Genomic DNA, 13,210 nt, shown 5'->3' with positions numbered 1-13,210 from the left:
TCTTATTTTAAAAATGTTTATTTATATTTAGAGAAACATTTTAGGGGAATGGGAAGGAAACACTGTTCACAAACCTAGGTGTAGATTCAACATCATGTGAAATGCTGGGGCAGGGTGAGGCATCACTGTACCTCTCAGCACAGGACCATTCACCTGAGCTCATGGGTCCAAGGACAAGTCACAGGGTACAGGCAGCTGGAGAGGAGGTACCAAATTGCAACTCATCATCTGGGGAAATCTGACAGGATTAAAATCATTTCTGCAGCTTGGCCACATCACTGAACATAAGCATGTGCTTTGTCACATGAAATTATCAAACCGCCCTGTTGGACATCTCATTGTTTCTATGGCATACCGAGGAGTTATGAAATCAGGAACAAATCCAACTTTTCAACATCGCTATGAATTAAAAGAAGGCTGTGTTCAAGTGAATTCTAACCCATGGCCACAGTCCCTACTGAGTTTCTAAGGACAGAGGGGAAAATAAATTCAGGACATTTAGAATATCCAAGGAGTTTAAGGTCCGTAATGTGCTATTCATAACATGGCACAATTCGGAAATCATGATCCTTTCAGCAATAATCTGTTACTCTGACACATTCCAAGTAGTCCTACTTTGCAAACTAGGTAATAAAAAAATAGAAAATGTTTTAGTGCCTTTTAAATTTCCACAAATATGTGGTAAACTGTAACACAATGGGATGCTCTATCCCCCTTGCCTTCAGGGGAAAGCAAAGCTTGTATTCACCCAGCCCACCAGAGACTCACATCATATCCGCTGTTGCGGATTCCACGTCGGGGTCGCTCCCGAGTCACCAGAAGGTCCATCTCGGTTTCCCCTGGACTCGGGCTGTTCAGAGACTGCCGGCTTCGGTAGACAGAGTTCTTCATCTGTTGCCTGAAGAAAATTCAACAACTGTTATGATGCAGCAAATGCCCTGACAGATGGAATTCTCCACTGATCCAAAGTACAGGCAACCAATGAAGGGTTTGGATTTGCCTCACAAATCTCAGAATTGATGGTATTTATTCCCAGGATATAAGGGGCTGTAGAAAGAGTGAAATAAAGATTTTTTTTCCAGATGCTGTAATCATTTGGCTGAATTGTAAGTGTTCTTTCATATGGAAACTAGGTAACTACAATCAATTGCAACATTGCAACCTCATTTAAAATTCTGCTGATGGCAAGACCAGGGGTTCTCCCTTGACCCTCTAGGACAGCTAACGCTGATGGAACAAACTTGCCTTTGTTGACTTTGTTGACTCAGCAACCTCCTGTTCCTTTTACTCTTTCTGGTTTCACACGCAGGATTCTATGATGTGTTAATAAACCCTGTAGTTAGTGGGCTGCTTAATATTATGACTGTGGATAGATTTCTTTTCTGCTACTACCACAGTAGATTTCCTTCTGGACTAAGAAGTCATAAACCCAGACGTAATTTGGGGCTTTTCCATTCATCCACGCTCACATTCACCCACCCATCCATCCATCCATCCATCCATCCATCCATCCATCCATCCACCCATCCATCCATCCATCCATCCCTCATTTACTGAATGTCTACCATGTGCCATGCACCATGGAAGATGATGAACATCCACAGTGAACAAAACAGATTATGGCCCCTCCTCTCCTAGAGGTTACATCCTAATGAGAGAGACAGATAATTAACATGGTAATTTCAGAGTGATAAGTGCTATTAAGCTCTGACAAACGGGGACTAGGATGGGAGACAGCTTAGGATGATCAGGGAAGGCCTCTCTGGGGAGGTGACAATTTAGCTGAGTCCTAAGTGGAGCTGGCCACATGTTGATCTAGGCACAGAGCATTTCAGGCCCAGGAAGCAGCACATTCAGGGGCTCCACTCAGCTACTGCTAAAAANCATCCACCCACCCACCCACCCACATCTATACATCCACCTACCTACTCATCTATCCATCCACCCATCCACCCATCCACCCATCCATCTATCCATCCATCCATCCATCCATCCATCCATCCATCCATCCATCCCTCATTTACTGAATGTCTACCATGTGCCATGCACCATGGAAGATGATGAACATCCACAGTGAACAAAACAGATTATGGCCCCTCCTCTCCTAGAGGTTACATCCTAATGAGAGAGACAGATAATTAACATGGTAATTTCAGAGTGATAAGTGCTATTAAGCTCTGACAAACGGGGACTAGGATGGGAGACAGCTTAGGATGATCAGGGAAGGCCTCTCTGGGGAGGTGACAATTTAGCTGAGTCCTAAGTGGAGCTGGCCACATGTTGATCTAGGCACAGAGCATTTCAGGCCCAGGAAGCAGCACATTCAGGGGCTCCACTCAGCTACTGCTAAAAAATTCATACATTTGTCACCCCTGTCTTGTCTCCACTTGTCATTAGAAAAATCTTTTCAAAGAGTAGGAAGTAAATAGCAACATAGTGAGGACAGTAGCTATGCTTTTCTTCTTCCACAAGAGGTAATTTTACAAGTGGGAATGAGGCTTATTGGGGACAAGTGAGTTCCACATGATCCTGCAAGACGGCAAAGGGAGAGAACTTCCTTCTCACCCAGCCATAAGTTTCCCTGTGATTAATTTGCATTCTAAGACTATCTATCTTCGGAGAACTCTCCAAACATTGCCTTTTCTTTTTTTTTTTTTTTTTTTTTGATAGGGTCTCAATCTGTCACCGTGGCTGGAGTGCAGTGGTGTGACCTCACTGCAGTCTTGACCTCCCTGGATAAGGTGATCCTTCCATCTCACCCTCCTGAGTAGCTGGGTCTACTAGCACATACCATAAAGCTAGGCTAATTTTTTTGTAATTTTTGTAGAGACAGGGTTTCACCACGTTGCCCAGGCTGGTCTCGAACTCCTGGGCTCAAGCGATCCACCCACCTCAGCCACCCAAAGTACTGGAATTACAGGAGTGAGCCTCTGTGCCTGGCCAACACCGCCTATGTAATGTCTCTATTCTAAAATGCTAGCTATTCATGGGTTGAAGGTGAAGAGGCTGTATTATTTCTTCCCAGTGACTATGTGGGAAGCCCCAGAAACCTGGCAGGCAGACACATTTTTTTCAGAGACACACAGTTAAGTTAGTCACAGAATTACTGTCCTACATAGTCTAGGAGAGGCAGTAGAACTCTAAGGCAAAGCATTACCCTTGTTATTAGCCTTGGGAATAAAGCAGACACCACTGGTTCTAGACCTTCACCATGAGGAGCTTATACCTGCTCAGAGAGCATCTGTTGCCTTTGCTTGCCTGATACCCGTGGTAACCTTCCTTTGGTAAGAGCATCGTGATGTCACTTGGGGGCTCCCTTTCCTCCAGTGGTAGGCATGTGACTCAGGATGGACCAATCCCAGCATTGCATCCCCATGGCCACAGTGATGGGTCAGGGGCTGGGCACCTGACCTGAGTTGTTCTGGTGGGACTGAGTCTCAGGGCTTTCGCTAGGTCAACTAGGAAAGAGGCATTCTCTTGCTTTTGCTAGGTCAACTAGGAAAGAGGCGTCCTCTTGGCATTGGGGTTTCTAAGAAGATAGGATATATGCCAGGAGTTGCTGGCAGCCAGTTTGTCACCATGAGGTAAGAGCCTGCCTGAAAATGGGGGCAGCAGAGAGTGAAAAGACAGCAAGATCTAACACAGGAGACATCATCTGACCCCTGGATCCAGCCATGCCAAAGCCTTGACCTTTCCATAATGCTCAATAATACATTCCCCTTTTATTTAACCAGTTGTGCTGGATTTCCATCATTTGTAGCCCAAAGAATTCTGACTAATTCTAGTAACGGCGCTCATAAGCGAATAGTATAAACTGTGCCCTACAGTTGTCTGCAGTTAGAGGCTTCCTTTAGGGAAGCCCAACCTCAGTGAACGGTTGAAACAATCTGCTCCAAGTGATTCACACCTTCTGCAGACTCCAGAAGAATTATCATCCTTGACCTAATTACACATCATTTTTGGGAAAAGGCAGACTTTACAGCTGTCTTGAGACTATCAATTAGCCCATTTAGAAAAGATTTACTATAAGGCTGGTGGAGTAAATACTAAGATAAGCAATTGACACTTAAGTAGGTTGTTTTGCAAGTGTGAGAAATACAATAGTGAGAGTGTGTAAGCCCTGTCAAGAACTGTAAATGTAGGTCACACTGAAGTGTATACCAGTCTACTTTTCTCTCGGAGGCAACATCCCCTTAAAATATACAGCTTAAAGACTGCTCTTAACATGGATTTCAATTTCCAGACCACCAATGAAGGCCTGGTGTGCAAGCATCTACTTAAAAATAAATTAGACTCTCAGGTAGAGAAATTATCTATTTTAATAAGATAGCATTCCATTAGGTATATTCATTTCTTGTTGATATTTTGCTGTATACTTCTTAAAGGCAATACATTTGGAAGCATGCAAACTTGAGAAGTTCTTTAACTCTGAAAATACTGCTGGGTAGGTAATGATGAGTTTTACTTGCTTGTTAATCCCAATATAGTTTAAGAAAGTAGTTCTCAAATTAGGTTCTCTTTCTATGGAACCCCAGGGCTCCATAGAGATGGCCTGGGAAGGACTGAGGAGCAGGAGGAGGTGGCTCAGCTTCCATCAGAGCAACTCCATCTTTATATATTATTACTTTACGTTGGGTTCCCTAGAAACGGGTTCTAGAATGATTGGAGTGTAAGTCATTTATTTGGGAGGTGGCTCCAAGAAGCACTAGCTGGGGAGTAAGGAGATGACAGAGGGAAGGAAGGAACATCAATAAAGGGTATGATATGGAGTAAATTTGTGTTTTGGGCAAAGGAGGCTCAAACTCACTGGAAAGGTGTGGGAGACAGTTGTTTTAGAAGGTAGGTTTTATTATTATTTAGGCATGGCATGGCCAATAGATCAGGACATGAATGCCATTAAAAATATAGCTTGAGGCCAGGCACAGTGGCTCACACCTGTAATCCTAGCAATTTGGGAGGGTGAGCCAGGCTGATCAAGAGGTCAGGAGATTGAGACCATCCTGGCCAACATGGTGAAACCCCATCTCTACTAAAAATACAAAAATTAGCTGGGCATGGTGGCATGTGCCTGTACTCCTCCCAGCTACTCGGGAAGCTGATGCAGCAGAATCACTTGAACCAGGGAGTTGGAGGTTGCAGTGAGCCAAGATAGTGCCACAGCACTCCAGTCTGGTGACAGAGGGAGACTCCAACTTCCCCACTGCCCCCGCCCCTGCCAAAAAAAAAATATATATATATAGCTTGTTACACTCACAGATCCCAAGAAGAGGGAACAGGCCATACCACAGGGGAGTGTGACTAATCTTGATTGAATACTTTTGGCAGATTTCTGGGGCACAAGGGCTGTCCTGAGTTGTCTGGTACCTGGCCCTGGGGTAATTAGGGCAAGCAGACAGGGACTCAGAGTACAGAGCCCTGTGAGACCATATACAGAAGGCATTTGGTGTTTGGGCTCTGCATTGGCTGCTTTGCACATGAAAGGCGTGTTTGCAGGTGAGTCCTTTATTAGCACTAGGAATCCAGTAGCCTGGGGAGGACAGTTTCTCTGGGGTCAGCAAGGCCGCAGATGTCCAAATCATCAAATATAGAAACTAAAAAATGTAGTTATTGCAACAGTGTAACTTACGCTTCCAGTTCCCTTGCCAGGGGTATTTATCTATCAGTTTCCATCTGTTATGGACTGAGGATGCTCCACAGTGTCTTAACCACATGACACTTCTGGTTGGTGACTGCCACGAAAAAGCCTTTAAGTTGGAGTCACAGATGCCTATAGTGAGTAGGAAGCTGCTGGCCTGGACAGGCACAGGGAGAGCTGAGGGCATGGACCGGGGCCACCAACAGCAACCACCTTAATTACATTATGTACTTTGTGTCTCGAGGTAAGAGCTTAAAATGTAAAAATGAGGTGTTCTGATTTTTTTTAAGGCTCTGAAAATGATTTTAAAAAGATTTAGTGACGAGTCAACACTTGCAACCTAAACTTTGTCTTTTATTTGATTTAATTTAGGTCTTAAGGTAAAATTCTGGTTACTGATTGATCTAGTTTGGATATTTGTCTCCACCCATATCTCATGTTGAAATGTAATCCCCAGTGTTGAAGGTGGGGCCTGCTGGGAAGTGACTGGATCACGGGGGCGGATCCCTCATGGGTTGGTGCTGTCCCTCTGACAGTGAGTGAGTTCTCATGAGATCTGGTTGTTTAAGAGTGTGTGGCATCTCCCTGCCCCAGCTCTCTTTTGCTTCTGCTTTCCTTCCACCATGAGGAAAAGCTCCCTGAGGCCTCTCTAAGAAGATGCTGGTGCCTTGCTTCCACAGCCTGCAGAACTGTAAGCCAATTAAACCTCTTTTCTTTATAAATTACCCAGTCTCCTTTTCAAAAGAAGATATACATGTGGCCAACAAGCATATGAAAAAAGCTCAATATCACCGATCACTGGAGAAATGCAAGTCAAAACCAAAATGAGATACCATCTCATACCAGTCAGAATGGCTATGATTAAAAAGCCAAAAAATAGTAGATGCTGGTGAGGTTACAGAAAAAAGGGAACTCTTACACACGTGGGAGTGTAAATTAGTTCAACCATCGTGGAAAGCAGTATGGCAATTCCTCAAAGAGCTAAGAACAGAACTACCATTGAGCCAGCAATTTCATTACTATTACATATTCAGAGGAATATAAATCATTCTACCATAAAGACACATACATGAGAATGTTCATTGCTGTACTGTTCACAGCTGCAAAGATATGGAATCGACCTAAATGCCCATGAATGACAGATTGGATGAAAAAAAAAGTGACATATATACACCATGGAATACTACGCAGCCATAATAAAGAACAAGATCATGTCTTTTGCAGGAACATGGATGGAGTTAGAAGCTATTATCCTCAGCAAACTAATACAGGAACAGAAAATCAAATACCATATGTTCTTACTTATAAGTGGGTGCTAAATGATGAGAATTCATGAACACAAATGGAAGAACAGACACTGAGGTATACTTAAGGGTGGAGGGTGGAAGGAGGGAGAGGGCAGAAAAAATGACTATTAGGTAATAAGCTTAATACCTGAGTGATGAAATCATCAACCAACCCTGTGACAGAAGTTTACCTATATAACAAACCTGCCCATGTAACTTCAAACCTAAAATAAAAGAAAAAAATAAACTACCCAGTCTCAGGTATTTTTTTATAGCAATGCAAGAATGGTTGGCTGGGCACAGTGGCTCACGCCTGTAATCCCAGCACTCTGGGAGACCAAGGCAGGAGAACTGCTTGAGCCCAGGAGTTCGAGACCAGCCTGAGCAACACGGCAAAACCCCATCTCTACCAAAAAAAAAAAAAAAAAAAAAAAAGAGAGACAGACTGGCCTAATACACTGATGCTACCTCTGGACTAGAGCATGATTCCTTCACTTGTCCTGCTGTGGCTTGGTCACTGAAAGCAGAACCTCTGGAGGGTTGTACTGTGAACAGTAATTAATAGGTAACTCTAACCTGTGATAGCAGATAAACAGTCAGCAGTCTCTGGAGTCAGTAGCAGAGTGTGTCAAGAATAATACCTCTGAGCTTACCGAGGTTGTTCCTCTCTTTTTTTCTGTCTGTCCCTTCCCATTCTCATCTCTGGCTGATCCTATCTCCATTCCTATTCCTAGCTCGCCCAGTTTATGGCTATCCATATTTTCACCTTAACTGGTCAAAAATATTTTAAAAATTATTTCTGGTGTTTTATGATCATGAAACCATTTCTTCAATGAACATTTGCTGAGAATTAGCTACATAATGCATGGCATTAGCAGGTCATCGAAAGGTCCCAAGAATCTGGCCTAGGGAGAGGAGATGTGCTAGGCAGAGGAGATGCCTCTTTACAGAAACAAGTCTGGTTCATTCTTTGTTCATTCCCTTTTCATAAAAAGCCTTAACTGAAATTTTTGTTTCTCAAGTAACTTCCTAGCTAAGTTTCTTTAATTTGTACATGAAAATGATTATGTTAATGCAATTCATAAAATTCAGCCCCACCTCTCACCTTGATTTTGTGGCTTTGATTCATTTTCCCTGAGTGTCAGCAGGAAATCCAGAAAAAACAGCTCCCATCCCAAAGACCACTGAAGTAAAACCCCCTGAAGCACAAAATAAAAGCTAAAGAACCAGTCAGCCTCCCTATAAAACCCCCATCTTTTTTCTTTTCTTCTACAAGTATTAACACAGTGACACAGGCATTGTGAACCCTGTCATGGTGTGATTTTATATCAATAGCTTGTCATACCAACCAAGCCTAATTAGAAGCATGGTAAATTAAGCACTGGTTGAGAATTCCCTCTTTTCTTTATTGAAAATAAATTATGTTGATCCAATTCATAAAATTTAGCCCCACCTCCCAGCTTGACTCTGTGGCTTTGATCCAAGCCTGTCACAGAGTCATTTTTGCTTTTAATAAGTACCTACTCAGGCCAGAAACTGCCCTATGGCTCCCAATCTGTGGACAATGTGTCTATCATGGCTCTGTGGCATGTCGGGGCGGTGGCATGCTCAAAGCCAGAGGGGAGTCACCAAGGAGACTATGTATTGGAAAGAGGCGGCCTCAAATTATGAAAGCACTTCAGGTAGGTAGGAAAGGAAGAAAGGTGGACATGTTTGGGTTCACTAACCTCTGCCTCTGACCCAGCATGTGAAATCACTCTGGTTAGTCAGCAACAAAGCTTGGAAGGCTGCAGCCATGGTCTGAATGTTTTTCCCCTCCAAACCTCATGTTGAAATGTGGTTCCTGCCATGGTGGTGTCAGGAGGTGGGACATTTGGGAGGTGACAGGGCCAGGAGGGCTCCTCCTCATGGGTGGAATTGGTGCTGTTATAAAAGGATGAATTTAGCCTGCTCTTGCTCTCTTTTTGCCCTCTGCCTTCTGCCATGGGATGATGCAGCAAGGAGGCCCTTGCCAGATGCTGGCACCTTGATCTTGGACTTCCCAGCCTCTAGAACTGTGAGAAAATATGTTTCTGTTCATTATAAATTACCCAGTCTCAGGTATTCTGTTAGAGCGGCACAGAAAGAACTAAGGCAGATGCCAATTTAAGCCATCTGGCTTAGCCCTTCCTCGCTGGGACAGGACTCCCTTTTAGATCATTACAGCACCTCACACTTCAAACACCCACCACACTTATCATTAATAAACTTTTGGGGTGATTCTTTCTCTCCCGTTAGACCCTAAGTTCCATAAGAGCAGCAATAGCACTGTCTTATCCACAATTAAATGTTGACGGAATTCAAACTGAATGAATGAATAAGCCCACATGAGCATGACAGCATTGAGCATCTTGAATGGTACCTAACACATAGCAGGTGACAATATACGTTGAATAAATGAACAAGTCTGTGAATGAATGAGATAAACCAGCATGGAGCTCTGAGCACCTGTGCAGTAAGTATTTACTGAGGTTGAATGAAAAGGTGAGGCATGAAGTTTGCTTTTCTTATGCAAGAGCCTCTAAAACAATTGAACAATACAATGTCCCTTGATCTGGAAGTTGCACCATTAGGTAGGTGATAATTATAATCTTCATTCAGCTCTGAAAAAGCAACTGGTTTGAAAATATCACTAAGCTAAAGGACAATTATGGTTGTTTGCCCAAGTATTTTTTTTTAATGGCTTTAATGTTATTCTCCTTCAGACTCATTATAGAGCACCTGCTTGCACAGACCACTGTGGTACAGATCAGTGGACTGCAAAGATCACAATCCTACAGTACCAGATAAGGGACCAGGATACACTGCCCAAGGCCTGCCCTTATCCCACCAATGATACAACACCCTTTACAGAATCCCTTAGAGACTGCACCTGTTTTTAGACTCGGTGAATGGAGCACAGAGTTCTGAATCTGGATCCAAAACATGCTCCATTTCCTTTGGGGCTTTTTCATACATCTTTTTTCTTTCGGTCAGACCCTTGCTCGTCTCCACTGCAGGGAAGTCGTAATATCCCTTCCTCTTGGCTTTGAGGCGCAGCTTGTTCCGATAGTGCTCGATGTCTGACTTCTGCTTCAGGGCTTTGTTCACCTGGGGAGAGAGACAGTCTCAGGCCCACACCTGACCCAGTGAGGCCAGCAGGTGGGAGACTTTCACCAGGAGGTTATCACTTCTAGAAACCCATCACAGGCATCACATCTGGGCCTCCGAGCTAGCCAGACCCACCTGCGTCCCATTCTGAGCAAGCCCACAATAGTAGACTACAGATAATGTGGAGCCTGGCATTCACTGAATCACCTGAGACCTTCCTCCAAGGCTTCCTTCTCCCTGGTCTGTCCTGTCTCTGCTCAGGCCTAGGCCTGACTCCATGCTCTCAGCAATGTGGCTTGGCCTTAATTATGCCTACACCCTTTTGGTCCCTCTGTGTGGGTGCTTCTGCTAGTTCTCAGTGCCCTGAGTCTAGCTCCAGTTCTGGGGAACCCAGTGGCCTTCGCTGCCCTTCAGCTGGTGTCCAGCTGGATAAGACGGCAAGTTCCTGAAGAGGCTGAGTTGGGACAGACAGGGTGGAAGGGGCCTCTCCCTAGGCCTTTCCACACTGTCAACCTGTATCCGACAGCGTGTTTTTTAAATCCATGCCTTTCTTGAGAGAGAGGTAATTTTGAAGCCTTCTGTGGCTACTAACACCAACCAGGTCCTGCCCTATAGGGCAAAGGCAGTCTGGTCTTTCAGAAGGGAACATGGCTAATGTACCTTGCAACCTGTTGGAGATATAAGCAAGTGACTGTGCTAAATAAATAACAAATGATGAGAATGTCACATCAACATTTCCAAACTTCCTGTTTTCTTAAAAATAATCTTTAAAAGAATGTCATGTAATTTACACAAGAAAAACGTATGGCTTCTGGGTTGTGCTTTCCTCATTTAAACCAGCCACCCATAATAGAAGGAGGAAGAAAATTACAAGACAATCTGTGTCAGGCTCCACAAGGCAGCAAATTATAGAGAACGGTTCAGGGCTCTCTTCCAATCCAAATGCCAGCAAGGTCCATTCCTCTAACTACCAAAATACAGCATCAATTTCTGGACAAGGAAGATGCTGATTTGCTCTCCTTCTTTGACAAGGTGATGGGTTTGGGAGGAAAAGGGGGTGATAAGTTGAATCCATCCCAGATTTGGAATCTGTCTCTATGACATTCATATCATTAAGCTGGGATGAAAAGATCCAGGCCTGGTGGCCGTCACATGTGTCCATAACTGAGCAGAGGGTCCAAATCAACGGCAGTTATCAATGCATTAGTGTCAACCTCAGAGGCCTCTAATTATGGGGTTTGCATGTCTGGTGGCAGAATTGTGCCCAAGAGAAAATTCAGTGGCTGTGACTGGTTTTGAGAAGATACTCAGATTCTCAAACTGTAGAGCCGAGGGGCATAAAGTACATGATCTTTCTTCATTGGTTGTCTAATGGGTGGTGATAACAACAATAGTAATAATAATTATCATCATAAAAATGCTTATTGTGTGCTAGGCACTACTCTACGTACTTTACATATATTAAACAATTTGATCTTCACGGCAGCCCTATTTTATAAATGGAGATACTGAGGCACAGAGAAATGAACTAACATGCTCGAGGTCACACAGTAAGTAAAAGATCTGAGGTTCAAACCCCTGAGGCATGGCTTGAGAATCCATACTCTTTTAAGCACAATGCTATTATTCTCTGATAGCCTGTGGTAAGTCAAAGAGAGGAAAGGAGCACTGGACAGGAAGTCAGGGGACCTCAACCTCATGGCTGTCACCATAACCTGCCATGTGACTTTGAGTAACCCACTTGACCCCTCAAGCTTCAGCTTCTTGGTCTAAAAAATGAAGAGGTTGAAAGAGAAGTGCTCTGTATGTCCACAACCAGTTATTTTTTTTAAATCAGTGAAGGTTTACTCATCACATCTTTAGGCCATCTGAGTCTTTCTGATCAGAAAACAAGAGTTGCTTTCTGAGTCGGGTCTGTAAACTGCTTTTATAAGGGGCCCAGATGCTGCATATTTACAATACCTGGTTTTATAGGGCCATAACATGTTCCTTGACGTGTGGTGGGAAAAAGACTTTAAAACTTTGGAAATCTCCCACTTGTTTCAGGTAACAATAGCTGAGTATAAACAAATGAAATGAACAACCAACCTGACAGCTTAAGAACAGAGAAAAATTAAGAGCATGTGTGTGCACACGCTTGGGCACACATGTAATGTGAATGTTCACTTGTAGGGTCCAAACACATCTTCTTAAAGTTCATAAACATTTTCAGTCCACTGGCCACTCTACTGCCGAAGATGAAGGAAACGCAGATAATTTTTACCTAACTTCTGGCATCTATCTATCTATCTATCTATCTATCTATCTATCTATCTAATTTTCTTTGATGAAATCATCACTCTATGGTGAATGTTACAATTTTTTTTTTCAGACTCTTAGGAAAGTTGATTAACATCATGATATCCATTGATAGCTTTCTGGAAGCAGCCAATGAGTTGTTTCAAGTTTGCTCAAAGGAATAAATGTCATTTCGAAGTCCATAGAGTGGCCCACATCCCCATCCATATGACATTATCTTCCCTGGTTCCCTCTCAATTCAAGCCCCTTCTATCTCCACTACAAGCAACATCCCACAATGCACAGTTTAGGAGTGTTACCAAGAAAGGCAAAAGGCTGTGTGTGTGAGGGGGTCAGGGAGTGGAACGCCTGATGCTTCTTTTCATAATCACTTTTTTTTAAAAGTTCCCCCTGGGATTTTAATGAACATAGAAGTGCTCTAAAAACATCACCCAACAAACTCATTTTGGGTGACTTGTGTCCTGATTCATTCTGCAGAGGCCTGGTACATGCAGAGGTGAAGATGAGCTATATGGCCCTAGGTGCAATCTGTACCCAGTATTCACAGGTGGTGTTCTTTTGTCCAAATTTCCCAAGTCTGGCCAGACCATCTCCTGCCCTGGGTCCCCAGGCACTCACCTCGCCATTGAGGACTGCTGATGACTCCTGGCTCCTGTCCGAGGTGGGGGGCACCACGGGGAGGGCTGTGGGTTTTATGGCAATGAGCTGCACAGACCCAGAAGATGTGTCAAAGGGTTCAGCGGCCACCTTGCTGGAGTTGTCAAATAGAACTGCTCCCTCCTCTTCATCACTCGCTGGCACTGAAGCACAACATAAACACATCGATTTTCTGATGTAGGGGGGCTGTGTGATCCCAGGAGAA

General features: G+C 43.8%; 1 protein-coding gene across 3 annotated transcripts in view; it reads right to left on the bottom strand.

Moving 5' to 3' along the window:
- The window catches only part of KIAA1549L (KIAA1549 like), a 128,175-nt gene that overhangs the window by 50,269 nt on the left and 64,696 nt on the right, over positions 1-13,210 (bottom strand). For all 3 annotated transcript variants that reach the window (XM_017849748.1, XM_017849749.1, XM_017849750.1), the window contains exons 13-15: positions 12,967-13,148; positions 9,833-10,050; positions 769-898 (exon numbers count right to left, since the gene is read on the bottom strand). In XM_017849748.1, the coding sequence (XP_017705237.1) occupies positions 769-898; positions 9,833-10,050; positions 12,967-13,148 (530 nt within the window). The remainder of the gene's footprint in view (positions 1-768; positions 899-9,832; positions 10,051-12,966; positions 13,149-13,210) is intronic.

Source organism: Rhinopithecus bieti, unplaced genomic scaffold (assembly GCF_001698545.2).
Source record: "Rhinopithecus bieti isolate Rb0 unplaced genomic scaffold, ASM169854v2 scaffold_32083, whole genome shotgun sequence".
Classification (NCBI taxonomy): Eukaryota; Metazoa; Chordata; class Mammalia; order Primates; family Cercopithecidae; genus Rhinopithecus; species Rhinopithecus bieti.
The sequence above is the reverse complement of the archived record's forward strand: the minus strand, read 5'-3'. Positions and strand labels throughout refer to the sequence as shown.